General features: G+C 37.3%; 1 protein-coding gene across 3 annotated transcripts in view; it reads left to right on the plus strand.

Annotated features, from left to right (window-relative positions):
- Window positions 1-22,974, plus strand: part of SPAG16 (sperm associated antigen 16) — a 1,147,205-nt gene that overhangs the window by 623,232 nt on the left and 500,999 nt on the right. For all 3 annotated transcript variants that reach the window (XM_004092023.2, XM_003254035.3, XM_003254036.3), the window contains one exon: window positions 21,670-21,855. In XM_004092023.2, the coding sequence (XP_004092071.1) occupies window positions 21,670-21,855 (186 nt within the window). The remainder of the gene's footprint in view (window positions 1-21,669; window positions 21,856-22,974) is intronic.

Below are 22,974 nucleotides of genomic sequence, written 5' to 3' on the forward strand. Positions count from 1 at the left end.
TTATTCTAGACAAAGATATTGTGGGTGAGACTTAAAAAGCGCAGATGACAAAAACTAAAGTAGACAAATGGATCTATATCAAACTAAAGAGCTTCGGCACAGCAAAGGAAACAATCAACAGAGTGAAGAGATAACCTGTTGAATGGAAGAAAATATTTTCAAACTTTTTATTCAACAAGGGACTAATATCTGGAACATACAAGCGATTCAAATGACTCAACAGCAAAAACAACAGCAACGACAAAACCTACAAGCAATCCCATTAAAAAGTGGGCAAAGATATAAATTGACATATTTTAAAAGAAGATGTACAAATGGCCTGATAGCATATGAAAAGATTCTCAACATCTCTAATCCTCAGGGAAATGCAAATCAAAACTACAAAGAGATATTATCTCACCCTAGTTAGAATGGCTATCATCAAAAAGAACAAAATAAAATGCTGGGGAAAATGCAGAGAAAAGGAAATTTATACACTATCAATGTGAATGTAAATTAGTACAGCCATTTTGGAAAACAGCATGGAGGTTTCTCAAAAAAAAAACTAAAAATAGAACTGCCACATAACTCAGCAATCCCACTACTGGGTATTTATTCAAAGGAAGGAAAAGCTATTTACAATAGCTAAGACATGGAATCAACCTAAATGTCCATCAATAGATGAATGGATAAAGAAAATATGGTATATATACACAATGGAATACTATTCAGCCACAAAAAAGAATGAAATCCTATTATTCACAGCAACATGTATGCGCCTGGAGGACATTATGTAAAGTGAAATAAAAAAGTCAGGCACAGAAAGACAAATGGTGCACATTCTCACTCATGTAGGAGCTAAAAGACGTTGAACACATAGAAATAGGGAGCAGGATTATGGCTATTAGAGGCTGAGAAGGGGAGGGAGAGGAAAGAAAGAAGTTGTACAAAATTACAGCTAGACAGAGGAATAAGTTCTTGTGCTCCTTAACACTGCAGGATGAATATAAGTAACAATAATTTGTTGTATAGTTTCAAAAATCTAGAAGAGAGTATTTTGAATATTCCTAACACAAAGAAATGATAAATGTTTGAAGTGATGAATATGCTAATTACTCTGATTTGCTCACTTATTGTATACTTATATATTGCAGTATCACTCTGTAGCACATAAATATGTACAATTATTATGAATCAACTAAAGATAAAAGAAAAAATAATTCAGTTGAAAGTGAGTAAGCAACTGACCCAGGTGACCGTGGAGCTCTACACAATGCATGCATCCAAGAAGAGGCAATAGTTCTTGCGCGAGGCATAGGAGACCTTAGTCTGGAGGTTCACTCTTTTTCTGTGCTGTTCTGTACATCATTCTCCTTTTGAACTCCACCTGCCCTGTTCGGGGCATTGAAAGGAGACATCTAGAGTCCCTCTGCAAGAAAACTCATTGCAAAGTTATTACAAATATTCTTAGAGCTTTCTTGGCCATCATACAAATATTTTTCAGGTTTCCGTGTTTCTCCATTTCTTTCTTTGGTTCAGTCTCCCTCTGTGATCTCACTGAACTTCTCCAAACTACTCAGGCAGCGGCTGTTCTTTCCTTAATGCTGAAATCTACATCTCTCATTTGACTAGAATTCATAGTACCTATATATAGTGCTGTCCTCTCAGCTCCTTTTGTTTGTAATTCTTGGTTGATTCTAGATTGCTACACAAAGGAAGAGCATAGCATTTTGGAGTGAAGGCAGGAACACTTGGATATGGTCACTGATTACTTCAGGAAACCAACCAAGATCATTCTTGATGTGGGCTTGTACTTACTTTACTTTGCTCTGTCCCAGTGTCCTCACTTTCTACCCTCAGCCCTCATACAGCCAGAAGTGCGGTATCAAGGCTAAGGGTTTAAAGAAACTTGCATGAAAACAGCCCTTTTATTTCAACTTGTAAAGATTGGAGGGTTTTCACCAACTGTACATTAAAGATATCTCAAATATGCCTTAATATTTTTATGTAATCTAAATTATAAGTGTGAGTTTTTCTAATAATTTTATGACTCAGTGAAACAAAAATTATATCTTTTACTTATACAAATACAATGTGAAAAGATATTTGAGCTTAATTTTATTAGATTTTGGTTATATGTAATTCTGCTGCATGAAATTAATACATACATATTCTATGGTAACTGAGAACATTGTGACTAATAGCCTTTTTATAAATTCACATAGTTCTATTGAATAGATAGATACAGATCAATGAGACTACAATATAGCGATAGTAATTTATTTTATTCCACTAGTTACGGAAATAGTGATAAATTATTCTACATAAGAACTTATACTCTGACTTCAGATAATATAAATCTATTACTTTTTACTGAAGATTTTCTAGGAGAGGAACAACTCATTTCAGCAAGTAAAACAAAACAAAACAAAAAACTAGAGATAACAAGAGAATCTTTACAAAATAATCCCAAATTTGAAGGGTAGAAATAATTAAAAATTTGCTTTTGTAAGAATTATTTTAGTAGATCTACAAAACAATCATTAAAAGTATATCAACCAGAATTTATTATCCATATTTCCAAATAAAGACAGTAAGTTTCAGAGGTGGTAAATGTAAATATTAAATGACCTGTCCAGGATCATGTGAGGACATTTATGCAGAGCCAGAATGAGAAGCCAACCAAGTCTTCTTGCTTCTACACTTTCCACTTCCTACTTAGTGATGTAAGAACCATTGAGTCCTCCCGTTCCACCCCCTCTCATAAAAACACTTCAGTACATTTCTTTAAAAAAAAGTGATTAGCATCAATCGCCAGATTGATATTGATGGTCACCTGTAATATATTTGATTTTCAAAACTAAAGTCATTTTCAATAGAAACAAGTTTTTTTTTTGTTTTGTTTTGTTTGTTTTGTTTGAGACAGAGTCTCACTCTGCCCAGGCTGGAGTGCAGTGGCACGATCACAGCTCACTGCAACTTCCATCTCCCAGGCTCAAGTAATCCTCCCACCTTGGCCTCCAGGTAGCTGTGACTACAGGCACATGCCACCTCGCTAGGCTAATTTTTGTATTTTTTGTAGAGATGAGGTTTCACCGTGTTGTCCAGGATAGTTTCGAACTCCTGAGCTCAAGCAATCTCCCTGCCTTGGCCTCCCAAAGTGCTGGGATTACAGGCATGTGCCATGGTGCCCTGCCAATAGTGACAAGCTCTTATGTTTCTGTAGTTAAAGTACTAAAGTCTGAAAAATGCCAAGAATGCACATGAAGAGCATGTAATATATGTAATGAAACCGTTATGGGAAATACTATGTGTTGCTAAATATAATGCTTATTATTTGCAAACTATAATTTTGGATGTCCCAAACTTGATGATTATTTGTATATTTTTCATAAACTGCAAAAAGAATTTTCAGAGGACTTAGTGACAAACAAAAGGTATGATACATAGCACACAAAAAATATTCTCCATAGAAAGAAAAGTTGGAATTGAGAGGCCTAGGAGAGGCAGCCTCCATGTGTTGATGAAATTACAGTTAAATTAGAAAGCAGAGAACAATTGAGTAGGTTTGAAAAATGAGCAACAGTTAGCAAAAAAAAAAAAAATGCACACACACACACACGTATATGTATGATAAGAAGTTTTAAAAATGATTTAAAGAGGTATCCACGAAGAGATGAACACAATTTGAATATGCACTTAGCACATAGGGATGTACAATCTATATGCAACATAGTGTTTTGAATCCTAACTGCTGATAAAATAACTACCAAATCCTGCAAACTCATAATGTTTAGCTAGGTTACTCTATGAACTGTATTTTACTGATAATTAAAAGTAATTTTAATGAGAATAATAGTGTGTATTTTATATTATCAATAATTCGTTTTCCTTGCTTATTTCTCTTTGCTACAAAATGGGTTATTAAAATACTTTGGGCATCAGTTAATGTACACTTGAAAATGTTTTTAGTTTTATTCTAAAAAAGAAATGATATCAATATACATTTATAAATGTTATGAATAGTTATACACTTTCTGAGTAAACAGTAAAATCCAATATCTTTAGCTTTTTAAATGGTGCTTTTTCTTGTACGTATCTATGTTTAATTTTAGTAAGAAATATTTCCTATATAAGAGAAACTATGAGACATTTATGTAATTTATAAATAATAAAAATTAAACAAATAGCTGAGAAGCTCTGCCTATAATTAGAACAAATTTATTTTTGTAAATTATATGACTCTTCAAAATATTTCTTCCTCACTTCCTTACTTTCCTGGAAATAGTGTGCTTTCCCACCCCTAGAATTTCTGTTTGTGCATTTGACTTGTTTTGACCAATGGATATTAACCAATATCAACATGCCAAGGCTTGCTATGCACACTCAGTGTAGAGCTTGCTGTCCTGTGTTTCCTCAGTGTTAAAAACTGCCATTGAGTAGTTACTGTGCCTTCAGACTCAGCCCCAGAATGTACCTGTGTAGGACAGAGTTGCTCTAGCAGACCTGAATTGGGAAGCAATTCTACCCCGACTACCACAGCCTGAAGCTGAATGGCCCAGCTGACCTACAAATCATAAACACCGCCCCTAAAAAACTAATTATCATGTTAAGCCACTGAAATTTGAAGTAGTTTGTTCACAACAATAGTTAATCAATAGATATAATCATTTATAGGACAGAAATCGTCTACCTATTTGACCCATTCCCCTACTTAGCACCTAGAGACAGTCAATCAACCTGAACATTTTGAATGGCACTATTTGTTTTTCTAAACATAATTTTATGTCACATGCATGTATTCACATATATAATGATATATATAGTATATCTGAATATTTTATTTTTACTTCATTAAGATATGTCAGAATGTATATGGTCATCTGAGTCTTATTTTTTCCTCAGTATAGTGTTTCTACATTTTATCCACATTGTTATGTGCAGCTGTAGTATATTCATTTTCACTGCTCTATAATATCCATTGTGTGACTTTTCCCACATATTATTTATCCATGTTTGTTACTATCATGTTATTTGGAAGATTTTCATTGTTTGCTAATACAAACAATGCTTCAAGGAGCATTCTGCATATCTAGAGATTGTATATGTTGAAGCACATGTGTGTAAAAGTTTCTCTAGGGTGTCAGTTCTCAAACTTTTGGCCTGAGGATCTATATTTGTTAAGGTTTGCCAGATAAATATAATAGAACCAATATGTGTGTGTGTGTCTGTGTGTGTGTGTGTGTATGTCTGTATGTTGATGTGTGTATATACGTAAGTATTGTGTGTCTGTGTATATATATGTACATGTACATATATGTATATGTATGTATGGATATATATACACACACATACATGTGTGTATACGTATATATACAAAGAGATACATGCAGAGACAGAGATAGAGAGAGAAGAGACTCTCTTTGGCTCACATGATTGTGGGGACTATTAAGTCCAAAATTGATAGGGCAGGTGAGCAGGCTCGGGATCCAGGGAAGAGTAGATGTCTGATTTCGCAGCTTAAATCTGAAGGAATTCCATCTTATTTGGGGACCTTAGTATTTCCCTTTTAAGACCTTCAACTGATTGGAAGAGGTCCACCCATGTTGTAGAGAATAATCAGCTTTACTCAACATCTACTGATTTATGTGTTTATTTCACCTAAAACATACCTCCACAGAGATATTTAGACTGATGTTTGACCAAACATTGTGGTAGCATAGCTTAGTAAAACTGATGCATAAAATTAGCTATCACCATACCCCTTTATTACCTTAAAGATTATTAAGTACCCTAAAGAGATTTGGTTAGGGGCTTATATCTATTGATGCTTGTTGTATTATAAATTAAAACTTAGAAATCTTAAAGATATTTATTTAAATAACTATAGAAAGTTCGTTGCATGTTAACATAAACATTTTAATGCAAAATCAATATAATGCCTAAAACAAAAAAAAATGAAAAGTGTGACATTATTTTATACTTCTGTAAAAATCCTTGTGGTATCTGGCTCAATAAATTGCCAGTAGAGGGAAATTTTTCTGTTCTTGTCAACCTCAGCAGAAATTTATTTATTTTATTACTCTTCAAAGAACCATTTTGGTCTTTGTTGATCTTCCATTCTATTATTCTATCATATATATAGTATACGCTTTCTAACCTCAAAATATCATGCATAGCACAATGATTTTAAGTCTGTTCTCTTTTCATTATAACCAGTAAAAAATTAAATTCCCTTGAAAATACTGATTTGACTTCATGTCAGAGTTTTGATGTGTTGCCATTCAGTTCTATTTTAAAACATTTCCTCTCATATATGTTATTTAAAACTGTGTTTTAAAATTTGCACAAATATACATTATCAGTATATTTGTAAACTGATCAATCAGTGATATTGGTCTTTATTTCATGAGCTTGTTGGCCACATGTATGTCTTCTTTTGGAAAGAGTCTGTTCTTGTTATTTGCCCATTTTTAATTGAGTTGTTTGTTTTTTTGCTTGCAAATTTGTTTATTTTCCTTATAGATTCTGGATATTAGAACTTTGTCAAACACATAGTTTGTAAATATTTTGTCCTATTCTGTAGTGTATTAGCCTATTCTCACACTGCTGATAAAGAAATACCCAAGACTGGGTAATTTATAAAGGAAAGAGGCTTAATGACTCACAGTTCCACATGGCTGGGGAGGCCTCATAATCACAGCAGAAAGTGAATGAGGAGCAAAGTCACTTCTTACATGGTGGAGGCCAAGAGGGCATGTGCAGGGGAACTCCCCCCACCTTTTTTTTTTTTTTAATTATACTTTAAGTTCTGGGATACATGTGCAGAACGTGCAGGTTTATTACATAGATATACATGTGCCATGGTGGTTTGCTGCACCCAAATACCCATCATCTACATTAGGTATTTCTCCTAATGCTATCCCTCCCCTAGTCCCCCACCCCTCAGCAGGCCCCTGTGTGTGATGTTCCCCTCCTTTCATCCATCTGTTCTCATTGTTCAACTCCCACTTATGAGTGAGAACATGTGGTGTTTGGTTTTCTGTTCCTGTTTTAATGTGCTGAGAATGATGGTTTCCAGCTTCATCCATGTCCTTGCAAAGGACATGAACTCATACTTTTTATGGCTGCATAGTATTCTGTGGTGTATATGTGCCACATTTTCTTTATCTAGTCTCTCATTGACGGGCATTTGGGTTGGTTCCAAGTCTTTGCTATTGTGAATAGTGCTGCAATAAACATACATGTGCATGTGTCTTTAAAGTAAAATGATTTATAATCCTTTGGGTATATACCCAGTAATGGGATTGCTAAGTCAAATGGTATTTCTGGTTCTGAGGAATCGCCACACTGTCTTTCACAATGGTTGAACTAATTTACACACCCATCAACAGTGTAAAAGCATTCCTATTTCTTCACTTCCTCTCCAGTATCTGTTGTTTCCTGACTTTTTAATGATCCCCATTCTAACTGGCATGAGATGGTATCTCATTGTGGTTTTGATTTGCATTTCTCTAATGACCAGTGATGATGAGTTTTTTTTCATGTTTGTTGGCTGCATAAATGTCATCTTTTGAGAAGTGTCTGTTCATATCCTTCACCTACTTTTTGATGGGGTTGTTTTTTTTCTTGTAAATTTAAGTTCCTTGTGGATTCTGGATATTAATCCTTTGTCAGATGGATAGATTGCAAAAATTTTCTCCCATTCTCTAGGTTGCCTGTTCACTCTGATGATAGTTTCTTTTGCTGTGCAGAAGCTCCTTAGTTTAATTAGATCCCATTTGTCTGTTTTGGCTTTTGTTGCCATTGCTTTTGGTGTTTTAGTTATGAAGTCTTTGCCCATGCCTATGTCCTGAATGGTATTGCCTAGGTCTTCTTCTAGGGTTTTTATGGTTTTAAGTTTTATGTTTAAGTCTTTAATCCATCTTGAGTTAATTTTTGTATAAGGTGTAAGGAAGGGGTCCAGTTTCACTTTTCTGCATATGGCTAGCCAGTTTTCCCAACATCATTTGTTAAATAGGGATTTCTTTCCCCATTGCTTATTTTTGTCAGGTTTGTCAAAGATCAGATGGTTGTAGATGTGTGGCATTATTTCTGAGGCCTCTGTTCTGTTCCATTGGTCTATATATCTGTTTTGGTACCAGTACCATGCGTTTGGGTTACTGTAGCCTTGTAGTATAGTTTGAAGTCAGGTAGCGTGATGCCTCCAGCTTTGAAATTCCCTTTATAAAACCTTCAGATCTTGTGAGACTTTCACTATCATGAGAACAGCACAAGAAAAACCCACCACCATGGTTTAATTACCTCCCACCTGCTCCCTCCCATGACACATGGGGATTATCACAATTCAGTGTGAGATTTGGGTGGGCACACAGAGCCAAACCATATCATACAGGTTGTCTGATTACTCTGCTGACAGTTTCTTTTGCTGTTGAGAATGTCTTAAGTTTAATTAGGTCACATTTGTCAACTTTTGTTTTTGTTGCAATTGCTTTTGGCATTTTTGTCATGAAATCTGTGCTAAATCCTACATCCAGAATGATATTTCCTAGGTTATCTTCCAGGGTGTTTAGAATTTTATGTTTCACATTTAAGCCTTTAATCCATCTTGAGTTTATTTTTGTATGTGGTATAAGGTAGGGGTCCAGTTTCAATCTTTTGCATCTGGATAGCACATTTTATTGAATAGGGAGTACTTTCCCCATTTCTTGTTTTTGTTAGGATTGTAGAAAATCAAGTTGAACATGTGTGGCATTATTTCTTTGCTCTCTATTCTGTTTCATTAGTCTATGTGTCTATTTTTGTACCAGTACCATGCTGTTTTGGTTACTGTAGCCTTGTAGTATAGTTTGAAGTCAGGTAGTGTGATGCCTCCAGCTTTGAAATTCCCTTTATAAAACCTTCAGATCTTGTGAGACATTCACTAACATGAGAACAGCGCAAGAAAAACCTGCCACCATGATTTAATTACTTCCCACCTGCTCCCTCCCATGACACATGTAGTGTGATGCCTCCAGCTTTGCTATTTTTTCTTAAGATTGCCTTAGCTATTTGGGCTCTTTTTTTGGTTCTATAGGAATTTTAAAATATTTTCTAATTCTGTGAAGAATGTCATTGGTAATTTGATAGAAATGGCATTGAATCTATAAAGTGCTTTGGGCAGTATGGCCATTTTAATAATATTGATTCTTCCTATCCATGAGCATGGAAGATTTTTCCAGTTGTCTGTGTCACCTCTCATTTCTTTGAGCAGTGTTTTGTAGTTCTTGTTGTAGAGACCTTTCCTTTCCTGGGTTAGCTGTGTTCCTAGGTATTTTATTCTTTTTGTGGAAATTGTGAATGTGACTGTATTCGTGATTTCACTCTCCGCTTAGATGTTGTTGGTATATAGAAATGCTAGTGATTTTTGTACATCAATTTTGTATCCTGAGACTTTGCTGAAGTTGTTTATCAGATCAGGGAACTTTTGGGCCAAGATTATGGGGTTTTCAAGATATAGAAATACATTATCTGGAAATAGGGATAGTTTGACTTCCTCTTTTCTTATATAGATGCCTTTTCTTTTTTTTTCTTTCCTGATTGCTATGGCTGGAACTTCGAATATTTTGTAGAATGGGAATGGCAAAGAGGGCATCCTTGTCTGGTGCTGGTTTTCAAAGGGAAGTCTTCTAGCTTTTGCCCATTCAGTATGATGTTGGTTGTGGGTTTGTCATAGATGGCTCTTATTATTTTGAAGTGTGTTCTTTTGATGCTTAATTTATTGGGGGTTGTTAATGTGAAGATGTATTTTATCAAAAGATTTTTCTGCATCTATTGAAATAATCATCTGGTTTTTGTTTTCGGTTCTGTTTATGTGATGAATCATATTTATTGATTTGTATATTTTCAACCAAGCTTACATCCCAGGGATAAAGCCTACTTGGTCATGGGGGATTAGTTTTTCGATGTGCTGCTGGATTGGATTGGCAATTATTTTGTTGAGGTTTTTTGTATCAATGTTTATCAAAGATATTGACCTGAAATTTTATTTTTTGTTGTGTCTCTGACATGTTTTTGTATCAGGAAAATACTGGCTTCATAAAATGAGTTGAGAAGGAATCTCTCCTCCTCAATTTTTTGGAATAGTTTCAGTAAGAGTGATACCAGCTCTTCATTATATATATCATAGAATTTGGCTATGAATCTATCTGGTCCTGGGCTTTTTCTGGTTGATAGGCTGATATGGTTTGGCTGTGTTCTCATCCAAATCTCATCTTGAATTATAGCTCCTGTAATTTCCATGTGTTGTAGGATGGACCTGGTGGGAGGTAATTGAATTAAGGCAGGACTTGCCTGTGCTGTTCTTTTGTTAGTGAATAAGCCTCATGAGATCTGATGGTTTTGTAAAGGGGAGTTTCCCTGCACAAATTCTCTCTTGTCTCCTGCCATGTAAGACATGCCTTTTACCTTCCACCATGACCGTGAGGCCTCCCCAGCCATGTGGAACTGTGAGTCTATTAAATCTCTTTTTCTTTATAAATACCCAGTCTCAAGTATGTCTTTATCAGCAGCATGAAAATGGACTAATACATAGACTTTTTATTACTGATTCAGTTTTGTAACTCATTGTTTTTGTCTGTGCAGGGATTCATTTTTTTTCCTGGGTTCAGTCTTGGGAGGGTGTATATGTCCAGGAATTTTTCCATTTTTTTCTAGATTTTTTAGTTTGTGCATAGAAGTATTCATAATAGTCTCTGATGGTTATTTGTATTTCTGTGGGTTCAGTGGTAATGTCAGGATCAGTGTAATGCCCTTTGTAATTTCTAATTGTTTTTATTTGGATCTTCTTTCTTCTTTATTATTCTAGCTAGCAGTCTCTCATTTATTTTTTCAAATAACAGTTAATTATTTGGATTCATTAATCTTTTGAGTGATTTTTCATGTCTCAGTCTCCTTAGTTCATCTCTGATTTTGTTTATTTCTTCTGCTAGTTTTGTGGTCAGTTTAATCTTGGTTTTGTATCTTATTAAGTTTTTCAAATAACCATTGATTATTTGGATTCATTGATTTTTTTCAGTGGTTTTTCATATCACAATCTCCTTAGTTCATCTCTGATTTTGGTTATTTCTTCTGTTCGTTTTTGGGGTCAGTTTACTCTTGGTTCTCTCGTCCATTTAGTTGTGATGTTAGGTTAATAAATTGAGATCTTTCTAACTTTTTGATGTGGGCATTTAGTGCTATAAATTTTCCTGTTAACACTGCCTTAGCTGTGTCCCAGAGATTCTGGTATGTTGTGTCTTGGTTCTCATTAGTTTCAAATAACTTCTTACTTCTTGATTTCTGCTTTAATTTCATTATTTACTCAAAAGCCATTCAAGTGCAGCTATTCAATTTCCATGTAATTGTATGTTTTTCAGTGATTATTTCAGTTGATATTTAATTTTATTGTGCTGTGATGCAAGAGAGTAGTTGTTATGATTATAGTTCTCTTGCATTTGCTGAGGATTGTTCTGTGTCTCATTATGTGGTAGAGTTTAGAGTATGTGCATGTGGCAATGAGAAGAATGTATATTCTATTTGTTTTTTTGGGGGGAGAGTTCTGTAGATATCTATCAGATCCTTTTGATCCAGTGCTCAGTTCAGGTCCTGAATATTTTTGTTAATTTTCTGACTCAAAGATCTAATACTGTCAGTAGGGTGTTGAAGTCTCCACTATTATTTTGTAGAAATCTAAGTCTCTTTGAAGGTCTTTAAGAACTTGCTTTATGACTCTAGTTGCTTCTGTGTTAAATGCATATATATTTAGAATAGTTAGGTCTTCTTGTTGAATTGAAATCTTTACCAGTATGTAATGCTCCCATTTTTTCGTCTCTGTTTGTTTAAAGTCTATTTTGTCTAAAATTAGAATAGTAACCCCTGCTTTTCTCTGTTTTCCATATGCTTGGCAGACTTTTCTCCATCCTTTTATTTTGAGCCTCTAAGTGTTACTGCATGTGAAACAGGTCTCTTGAAGACAACATACCAATGAGTCTTGGTTCTTTATCCAATTTGCCACTCTGTGACTTTTAACTAGGGCATTTAGCCCATTTACATTTAAAGTTATTATTGATATGTGTGAATGTGATCCTGTCATCATGATGTCAGCTTGTTATGCAAGCTTGTTTGTGTGGTTGCTTTATAGTGTCACTGGTCTGTATACTGGCAGGTTAGGATGCCTGCACACATACGTTGGCATGGGAGAAGGTAAAACCCACCTACGTACACACATGTTGGCACTGTGATATACGTGGTGGCTGTGGGCCTGGAGGAAGCTGCAGTGGGGGTAGGGAATAGGCAGGCTGGTGTGTGGCCATGGGGGCTGCCCCACTGGACCTCTCTACCACTCAGGCACAGTTCACCAGTGCAGGAGCTATTATGTGGGCTCCCAGAGCACCCGAGGCTGTCCTACAAGCAGGCATGGCCAGGCTGGGGCCCTTGAAGAGGCCAGCAGACCAAGGGGTGCTCAAGTCAGACTAGCCCCATCTGATGGGCAAGACCACCCTGCAGAGTTCAAGTCTGAGAGTTTCCCTAGGGATAATGTCTCCTGTGGTAGCATGTTGAGCCTATGGGGATGGGCATCCCTTGTCATGCTCTGCCACAAGTGCTTAGGCACCAAATCCTTTTGGCTCTGCATCAGCTGGCATGCTGCCCCTACCAATTCTCTAAGCAGCTCTTAGTGCCAACTCAAGTATCCATGATAGTTGAGGGGTCTCCTCCTGCCAAGATTCCAGAGGCCTGTGGCAAAAGTAGGTTGATCCTTGTCAGTTCAACTCACCCTTTCGTTTGGAGTTGTTGGAGGGCAGGAATTAGTCCCCTTCATGGTAGCCTCCTGTAGGGTTCCCAGCTTCCTCCCACTTGAGCACAGCTTTTGTGTCTTCCCTCCATCCACTCTCACAGGCTTCCCTCTGAAGATCTGTCAGGAGTGTGCCAATTGTCTTGGTCCCTTGGTGGCAGTTGTTCCACCTGGTTGTGTCAAGTTGGCCATCTTCTACTTAATCAGGTCTTCTTGTTGAATTGAAACTATTGCCATTATATAATGCTCTTCTTTAGCTTATTTGGTCTTTGTTGTTTTTAAGTCTGTTTTGTCTAAAACTAAGGTTGCAACCCCTGCATTTTTGTGTTTTTTTGTTGTTGTGGTGGTTTACTTGGTTTATTTTTCCCCATTCCTTTATTTTGAGCTTATGGATATCATTGTATGTGAGATGGGTCTCTTGAAGACAGCATACTATTGGGTCTTCCTTCCTTATTCAGCTTGCCACTCTGTGTATTTTAATTGGGGGATTAAGCCTGTTTACATTCAAGATTACTATTGATATGTACAAATTTGATCCTGTCATCATATTGTTAGCTGGTTATTATGCAGACTTGTCTGTGTGGTTGCTTTATAGTGTCACTGGTTTGTGTACTTAAGTGTATTTTTGTAGTGGCTGGTAATGATCTTTCTTTTTCACATTTAGCACTCCTTTCAGGACCACTTGTAAGGCAGTTCTGGTGGTAATGAATTCATTCAGCATTTGCTTGTTTGAAAATGATCTTATTTCTCCTTCACTTATGAAGCTTGGTTGGGCTGGATATGAAATTCTTGTTTCAAATATTATTTTAAGAATCCTGAATATAAGCACTCAATGTCTTCTGGCTTGAAGAGTTTCTGCTGACAAGTCCAGCCTGATGGGATTCCCTTTGTATGTGACCTGTCTCTTCTCTCTAATTGCCTTTTACATTTTTTCATTCATTTGGACCTTGGAGAATCTGATGATTATGTGTCTTGGAGATGGTCTTCATGTATAATATCTCACAGGAGTTATATGCATTTCATGGATTTGAATGTTGGTCTCTCTAGCAATGTTGGAAAGTTTTCATGTACAATATCCTGATATATGTTTTTCAAGTTGCTTACTTTCCCCCTATCTCTTTCAGGGACACCAATGAGTCATAGTTTGGTCTATTTACATAATCCTTTATCTTTTGGAGATTTTGCTCATTCCTTTTAAATTCTTTTTTCTTTATTTTTGTCTGACCGAGTTATTTCAGAGAGCCAGAATTTGAGCTCTTAGGTTCTATCCTCAGTTTCTTCTATCCTGCTGTTTATACTTGTGCTCTAATTATGCAATTCTTGTAGTATGTTTCTCATCTCTGTTAGACGAGTTTTGTTCCTTTTTTATAATGGCTATTTTGACTATCAGCTCCTGTATCATTTTACTGTGATTCTTAGCTTCCTTCAATTGGGTTTTGCTGTTTCCCTGTATCTTGATGATCCTTGTTCCTGTTCATATTCTCGATTCTATTTCTCTCATTTCAGATATTTCAGCCTGGTTAAGAACTCTTGCTGGGGAAATAGTATGATTATTTAGAGGAAAGAAGGTACTCTGGCTTTTTGAGTTGTCAGAGTTCTTTCACTGGCTTTTTCTAATTTGTGTGGGCTGATGTTCCCTCAATCTTTAAAGTTTCTGTCCTTTCAATTGATTTTTTGTTTTTTTCTTCATTGATGCCCTTGGGGATTTTATTATGTTATAATTGAGTTTGGTTGACTGGCTTTGATTCTGGTACACTCCTGGGTCTTGGTGGTGCCCTCTATGATTACTGTCTGCATGCCGCATTTCTTCTGTTGGGCGTTCTGATCTATTGAGTTTCCTCAGGCAAGGGCTGCAGTTGGCAGACAAGCTGTATTCTTGCCAAGTTGGCCTTAATTTGATGTCCATGTGCTTCCTGGGGAAACATGGGGTTGCACTTGCCTGCAGAGTTCAGGCAGAAGTGGGACCTCTGGGTTGGAAGCTCTAGCAGGTGTGGCCCATCTGGCTATGGGAGGCAGGGGTGGGTGGAGTTGCCTACCCTGACCTCCTGGTGTTTCCAGGGCAACAGGAGCCTGCCTGCCCCACTCAGCAAATTCAGGGAAAACTAGGACTGTTGGGCCAGCAGCCCTAGCAGATGTGGCTCACCTGAACACCAGTGGCAGGGGTTGGTGGGGATGCTTGTCCTGCTTTCTGGGAGCTTCCCAGGACAATAGGAGTCTACCCACTGGTTGAGTTCCCACAGAAGTGGAACTGCTACACCAAAAGCTCTAGCAGGCATTGCCTGCCTGGCTGCCAGTGGCAGGGTCAGGCAGGGTCATGTGCCTTGCTCTCTGGGTGTTTCCTGGGACAACAGAAAGCTGCACTCTCTAGATCAGTCCACACAGAAGCCAGAAGCCCCAGCAAGTGTTGCCTGCCTTGCAGGGTCAGTGGGATCACACGCCTTACTGTCCAGGTGTTTTCTGGGACAACAGGAGGCTTGTGCTCCTCAGCTGAGTTCCCTCAGAAGCACGACCACTGAGCCAGAAGCTCTATCATGTGTCGCTTGCCTGGCTATCAGTAGCATGGGTGGATGGGGTTGTCTGCCCTACCATCTGGGTGTTTTCAGGGCAGCAAGAGGCTGTGCCCTCCAGCTGAGTTCAACAAAAGTAGGACTGCTGGGCTGGAAGCTCTAGCACACATTGCTTACCTGGCAACCAGTGATGAAGGCAGGTGAGGTCACATGGTTCTGTGCTCTCTGGGTGTTTCCCAGGGCAACAGGAAGCTGCACCTTCCAGCTGAGCTCACATAGAAGTGGGATGTCTGGGCTGGAGGCTCTAGCAATTGTTGCCCACCTGGCTATCCATGGCAAAAATGGGTGGGGTCATGTGCAGCCTCCTGCCACCTGAGTGTTTCCCGGGACATCGGGAGGCTGTATCCTGCAGCTGAATTTACACAAAAGTGGAACAACTGAGTTGGAAGCTCTAGTAAGCATTGCCTGCCTGCCTGCCTAGCAGTGGTGGGGGTGGGTGGAGTGGCAGGCCAAATTCAGGCTGAAGTGGGACTGATGGGCTAGAAGCTGGTGCTGAGCCCCATCTGGCAAGGGGGTGGGTGGAGCAATCTTACTGCTCCCAGGTGCTGCAACTATGCCTTTATTCAGGTGATGGCACTGGTGCTGGTCGGCTCTGGGGTTAAAGGCTTGTGGTCCCCTTGGACTTGATAGTTGCCCCTGCAAAATGTCTGGATGGCTCTCTCCCTCAGTCTGGAAGCACAGCTGGGGGCTAGGCAGATTTTCCTACTCCCAGTCTTGTACAGGTCTCTGCAGACAGCATGAATCTCCCGGGGAGCTCTCACTCTCTCACTCTTTCCTATTTTTGGAGAGGTTCTTCTGCATTGATCCCAGACAGACAGCTTTGCTCCCCTCTGCTTTCCGTGTTCTTCTGCTGCCTTCGTGGATCCCAGCATGGTTTCTCAGATGATTGGCCTGCAGGGTCAGTGTTGACTAGCCTTTTAGTTCCTCTCTGTGAGAGCGGCACATACGAGCTGCTTCTAGCCTGCCATCTTGGCCCTATCCCTCATCTTTATCTTGATTTCCTTTGGCCTTGGTAACTTTTTTTGGTACTTTTTCATTTTGCTTTCCTTTGCCTTGTTTACTCTCAATCTTTGTATCTCCTTAGAAGTTTAGTGTGCCTCATGTAAAAATCATATAGCTGAATTTGTTTCTTTTTAGCCAAACTGAAAAATCTTTGTCTTTTATGTCTTTTAGCTTCCACTTTAGTCCATTTGCATTTGTTGGATTTGTTCATATGTTTGTATTTCTATCTAAAAACTTATTTTTAAAATTTGTTTTCTATTTGTATCGTTTATTCTAGTGCTTTTTTCCTCCTTTCCTATTTTCTTTTAGATATATTAGATGTTTATAATTGTAAGTTTTTCTTACCCATTTCTTTTTTTCTTATACTGGTTTGGAAGTCATATGCTCTATTACTATTCTTATAGTGCCCACCCTTAACATTTTACCATGCTGACTTAATTTAGTAAAGCCTAAATTGATCAAGGTTTTACTTTCTCTTCTTAACAGCACATGAACTTTATTGTTAATATTACATCGTTATTGTTTTGTTATTTTTATTTGTACAAGCATTTTTGTTTTATTTTTGCAAGCATTTTATTTATATCTACACAAATATTTGTATATACTTACATGTTTCTCACTGTTTCTTCCCTTTCAGATCTTCTGTCCCTAAAATACATCCTCAGTAATTTCTGTAGGAGAGGACTGCTTTGTTTAGTTGGAACATTAATACTTGTTCTTGTTTCTTTTCTTCCTTTTTTTTTTTTTTGAGGTGGAGTCTTGCTGTGTTGCCCAGGCTGGAGTGCAGTGTCACAATCTTGGCTCACTGCAACCTCTGCCTCCTGGGTTCAGGCAATTCTCCTGCCTCAGCCTTCCAAGTAGCTGGGGCTACAGGTGTCCACTACCATATCCGGCTAATTTTTGTATTTTTAGTAGAGATATGGTTTCACCATGTTGGCCAGGCTGGTCTCGAACTCCTGACCTCAATATATCTGTCTGCCTTGGCCTCCGAAGGTGCTGGGATTACAGACAAGGGCCACTGTGCCCAGCCTTGTTCTTGTTTTGAGAGAGATTTTTGATAATTCCAGAGTAACATTATTTTCTATTAACTCTTTGAAGAAATTTCACCCCTGTGACTTTTTTGCTCTGTGATGTTGTTCAAGTGTTTTAGAGATAATGTAGTCATCTCATGAGTGATAGTGAGGATCAAATATATATAAAGTGCTTATTAGTGTTTCTAACATATTTATCACAATATAAATAAATAACTTTATTTTTCTTCTTTCCCTCTTCTTTTTTTCTTATAATTCTTATTATTGCCAATGCTGCTCAGCAATTCACTAAAATGCATCTAAGTAAAAATTTCTTTTTATTTACACCACTGTTTATCCTGTTTGGTATACACTTTTCTTTCCAAATATGTGGTTCTAGGTCTTAAATTGTCTAGTTTCTGTACATTCTCAACCCTTAATTCTTTGAATGTTACATCTACCTTTTATTTCCATTCTCTTCTGGAATTTTGATTAGGAAAACATACTTTTTTATTGTATCCTTTATAATTTTAAACACCTATACTGTGTTCAGTTCCTCATCTGTCTATAGTTGGGATAATTTTTTTCGAATATATACTTTATTTATTTTTATTTTTTATTTCCATAGGCTTTTGGTGTTTGGTTACACGAGTAAGTTCTTTAGTGGTGATTTCTGAGATTTTGGTGCATCCATCACCCAAGCAGTATACACTTTACCCAATCTGTAGTCTTTTACCCCTCACCCCCTTCCACCCTTTCCTCGAAGTCCCCAAAGTCCATTGTCATTGTATCTTTCTTATGGCTTTGCAGCCTCATAGCTTAACTCCCACCTGTGAGTGAGAACATACGATGTTTGTTTTTTCATTTTTTTTCCAGATTTATTTCCCAATTCATTTACTCTGAATTTTGCTGTTTCTCATGTGCTATTTAACCCATCCATTGATTTCTTAATTTCAATAATTTTATTTTTAAAATTTCTAAATATGTATTTTTTTCAGATTTGCAGATTCACGTTATAACCTTATGTGGTTTGATCTTTTTATTGTAGCTGTTTTTCCTTATGTACTTTACTTATAGTTATGTTTTGTACCCTTTAATTATAACAACTAGTGTCCTTCAGGGTATATGTATTTATTAATTTTATTAGCTCATCCTCAGTCATGGCTTCTTATTTCCCATTATGTGTTTGAGAATAATTTTGTAAGCTCATACTTGGTTGAATTTTATTTGCAGAATTTTGAGTAGCTAATTTCTAATAACTTGGACTGTGTACCAACAGCATGGATCCACATTATTAGTCAGCTCAGTCTGCCATAACAAAATAACAGAGACTGGGTAGCTCAAATAACAGAAATTAATTTCTCACACTCCTGGAGGCTAGAAGTCTAAGATCAGAGTGCCAGCCTGATCAGGTTCTGGTGAGGGCCCCCTTCTTGGCTTGTAAATGGCTGCCTTCTTGCTGTGTCCTCACAATGCAGGGAGCCAGTTAACTCCAGTTTCTTTCTCTGATTATAAAGGCACTAATCCTATTACATGGTTCCCGTGCTCATGACCTTGTCTAAACCTAGTTATTTCTCAGAGGCCCTACCTCCAAATACTGCCACATTGGAATCAGGGCATCAAAGTACGGATCTGGGAAAGGAGTGGCACAGTCAGTCAGTCCATAACATTCACTTTTGCTCTTTTTGAGACATTTGGTTCCTTCTATTTGTGTGGAGCCCAGGGAAACTCTGATCTTTTGCGTCTCTTAAAACACACCTTTTTTATTTTAGTGTACCATTCTTTTTCTCTCTCTTGATTTCTCTCGGCCCTCAGAAATGGCCGTTATTTTTTCACGAACCAAAGATATACGGTTTTCCATATTTCAGGCCATGTCTTTTGAAAGGCAAAACGATTTCAAAAGAATATTCAGAAATTTATATTTGATATATTTTGGATTTAGTATATGAGCTCTGATCTCCATATATTAAAAACTTATGGGAATATTGTTTATATTTATTATTGACTAAATATTAGTTACGGCACTCACAAAGAAATAATACTGCTTCATTCTAGTTGTAATTATTCCAGTGTGATTTGTTTTTTTGCCTGGCACATGGTTTAAAGCACAAAAGAAGCATATAAAACTTATATGAGAGAGTTTTTCAGCCACAGGCAGAAACATACCCCAATAATTTTTATCCTATGCTAAGATTTTGGTCTGTAATAACATGATACCCATTGGAAAGATAGATTTGAGAAAGAGGCATGCTTATTTTTTAAAATTTTTTACATGTATGTTTTTAGATAAGTGTATTGTTCAATCTTTAATATTAAAAACTAAAATTCTGAATGATAAAAATATGTGCAAACAAACAATTGTGGCAAAAACAGTTTTTGTTGATGAAGGGACTAGCTGCCATTTGGTGATTTTTCAGATAGTCAAATTTGAAAAAATCAATTGGATCTTCTCTTCTCTTCCCTCTTCTCTTCTCTTCTCTTCTCTTCTTTTCTCTTCTCTTCTCTTCTCTTTCTCTTTTCTCTTTTTGAGACGGAGTGTCTCTGTCCCCCAGGCTGGAGTGCAGTGGCCTGATCTCGGCTCACTGCAACCTCTGCCTTCTGGGTTCAAGTGATTTGCCGCCTCAGCCTCCCCAGTAGCTGGGATTACAGGGGTTTCACCATGTTAGCCAGGATGGTCTCTATCTCCTGACCTCATGATCTGCCCGCCTCGGCCTCCCAAAGTGCTGGCATTACAGGTGTGAGCCATCACACCGAGCCCCTTGGATATTCTTTTCTAACTCAAATGAGAATATCCTCATTATATAATCTACCTTCTCTCCAGAAACTTCAAGCTCTTTCTCTCTAATGGTGGCTGTTTCTACGCTGCAGATAAAAATTGCATTTCCCTCTTAGCTGAAAAATACCCAAGCCTATGAGCAAGAAAACAAAATATTTTTTGATCCTACTATTCCCTCTGTCAGAGATGCTGGAAACTTCTTCTTCTTCATTTATAGCATAATTTCATTCATGCTTGCATGCATTTCTATATTTACTTACTCTAAAGCATGTACTAAGCACTTTAATTGGTCAGTCATAAGGCTTGGTGCTGTAGAAACAGAGATGAAATGCAATTCTCCACCATAAAACAGCCTGGCAGGGAGGAGGAGGATAAATAAGTGGTTTATTACAATTCGGTGAGAGAAAGTACCTAAGAGAACACATTTAAAAAGCATGCAATGCAGAAGGATGTGTAGAAGATGATGGAAGTAAAATTTTCTTGCAGCTGATGTTACATACGTACACATACACACACAAAACCAACTAGATGTTTCTGTTGGTGTCATTGACACCTACCCATTTCTTTTCTCTCTCTTTTTTTTTTTTTTTAAGACTTAGTCTTACTCTGTCGCCCAGGCTGCAATGCAGTGGCGCGATCTCTGCTCACTGAAACCTCTGTCCCCCGGGTTCAAGCGACTCTCCTTCCTCAGCCTCCCGAGTAGCTGGGATTACAGGCACATGCCACCATGCCTGTCTAGTTTTTTTATTTTCAGTAGAGACAGGGTTTCACCTTGTTCGCCAGGTTGTTCTAGAACTCCTGACCTCAGGCGATTCCCCCGCCTCGGCCACCCAAAGTGCTGGGATTACAGGTGTGAGCCACCGCGCCCAAGCCTGACACCTACCCATTTCTTAAACTAGCTTTTGTGTCCACCACTTGGAAGCCACTGCTTTAAGATCTACTAATTACCGAAATGCAAAATTGAATGAGTCATGCTCAACCACCCAGCACTTAAACATCTGTTTGATCTCTCATGATCTAACTCAAAGATATCTCATTCCTGATTCACTTCTTCCTTCATCCAAACTGCACTTCTGAAGCATTTAATTAATCTAAACGTAAGCAATGCTGACTTACTGTTTCATATTGTATTATGTTTTTGAAACTGATTTAGCCCATGTCTGAATCTTTATTGTTCTGAAGCCCGATTATCCACAGAGCCTAATATATACAATGCTGAACCAAACAAACACATGATAGCAAAAACACTAATTTAGTGAATTAATCTAGACGAATCTAGAAGAATTAACCTAGAAACTGCACAGCAGCAGTTTCTCTCTTCAGCTTGAATTACTAAGCAATTCAAGTTAGCAATTGTGTAGACCCAAATAATATAATAATATTTAGTCATTTAGATATGCCACTACAAGTAAAAATAAATCAGATACATACACATACACACAAATTACTCATAGAACGCAGTATTCATAAAACTTAATTATGTTACTTTTTAAACAAGCTGTCTTTTTATGTTTTTGCAAATAGTGGCAACAAATTGGCTACTTCAAGTGGTGACACTACAGTTAAATTATGGGATCTATGTAAAGGCGATTGCATTTTGACCTTTGAAGGACACAGCCACGCAGTATGGTCCTGCACATGGCACTCGTGCGGCAATTTCGTGGCTTCCTCCTCACTGGATAAAACTAGCAAAATCTGGGATGTTAATAGGTAAGAAGTACTTTAAACATTGCTAATCCTCTGTGTTGATACGTATACGTGGGTAAAGTTCTTTTTTTTTTCCTTGATGCAACCCAGGGAAACATTAAAAGAAACTGTTAGTTGATAAGATTATAGAGAGCTACTTAAATAATCTCTGTGAAATCCATTTCTAACTCTATTAATCTTTGCTGATATAATAATTTCTTTCTAAATGTAAGTATCAAGATCAAGCCTGTGTAATAAGATTAGAATTGCTTCATTGGAAAGCTGTTTGTTTTAAGCAGGATAGAAACAAATACTTCTTTTAAAGAGTTGGATTTTTAGTTCTGCTTTCCACAGGCTTGTTATCGCTCTGTACTATTAAATTTAATAGTTCAACGAACGTAAATATAACAGAAATAATTATTTTCTTTATGCTTAATTGTTATGTCATGATATTATTGATTAAATGTTTCTTGTTAATTCACAAATTGTAGGAAATAGTACACTGTATTGTATGTAAAATCCTATACATATCATGTGGATTTGGAAGTTTTATGTTTTGATTTTAATTCAAGATAGACAAATTCATTATGTTTAAAATATTGAAATTACTATCACCCATATATTTTTGGGTGTTCATTACATTCTGTTAGGTTTGCAAATATGATATAAAGAGGTAAATTTAGCTACTATCAAATATGCTAATTCCTTCAGCTAAGGGGTTATATAACATCCATCAAACTTTCTCAGTAGTCTGTGGTCCTAGCTCTGCAAGGGCCTCCATCCAATTAGAGGAACACCCATAACAGCAGAGAAGTGCCCTCTCCTTAGAGGGCTGAGATTCCATTTTGAAGGTCCCCCCTTCAAGGGTCTAAGTTTTAATATTCTACCTTATTCCCTGTGTTTGCTCAGTCCTAGGGGTGGCAGCTCTTTCTTGAAGGTGTTATCTCCATGATATTTTAATGTCCTCTTTTCCCTTTTTTAGTTACTTAGTTAGCAACTTTATTCAGTTTTTACCATCCTGTATGTGAAATTATTATTGTTATAATGATAGGTGCAAGTTCCATTTCCTGACAAGTCCTTGAAAGATCCGGGGCATTAGTGGATAAGTAGCATAATCCACCTGGGTTATAAAGCTATAGCTAA

Source organism: Nomascus leucogenys, chromosome 22a (genome assembly GCF_006542625.1).
Source record: "Nomascus leucogenys isolate Asia chromosome 22a, Asia_NLE_v1, whole genome shotgun sequence".
NCBI lineage: Eukaryota > Metazoa > Chordata > Mammalia > Primates > Hylobatidae > Nomascus > Nomascus leucogenys.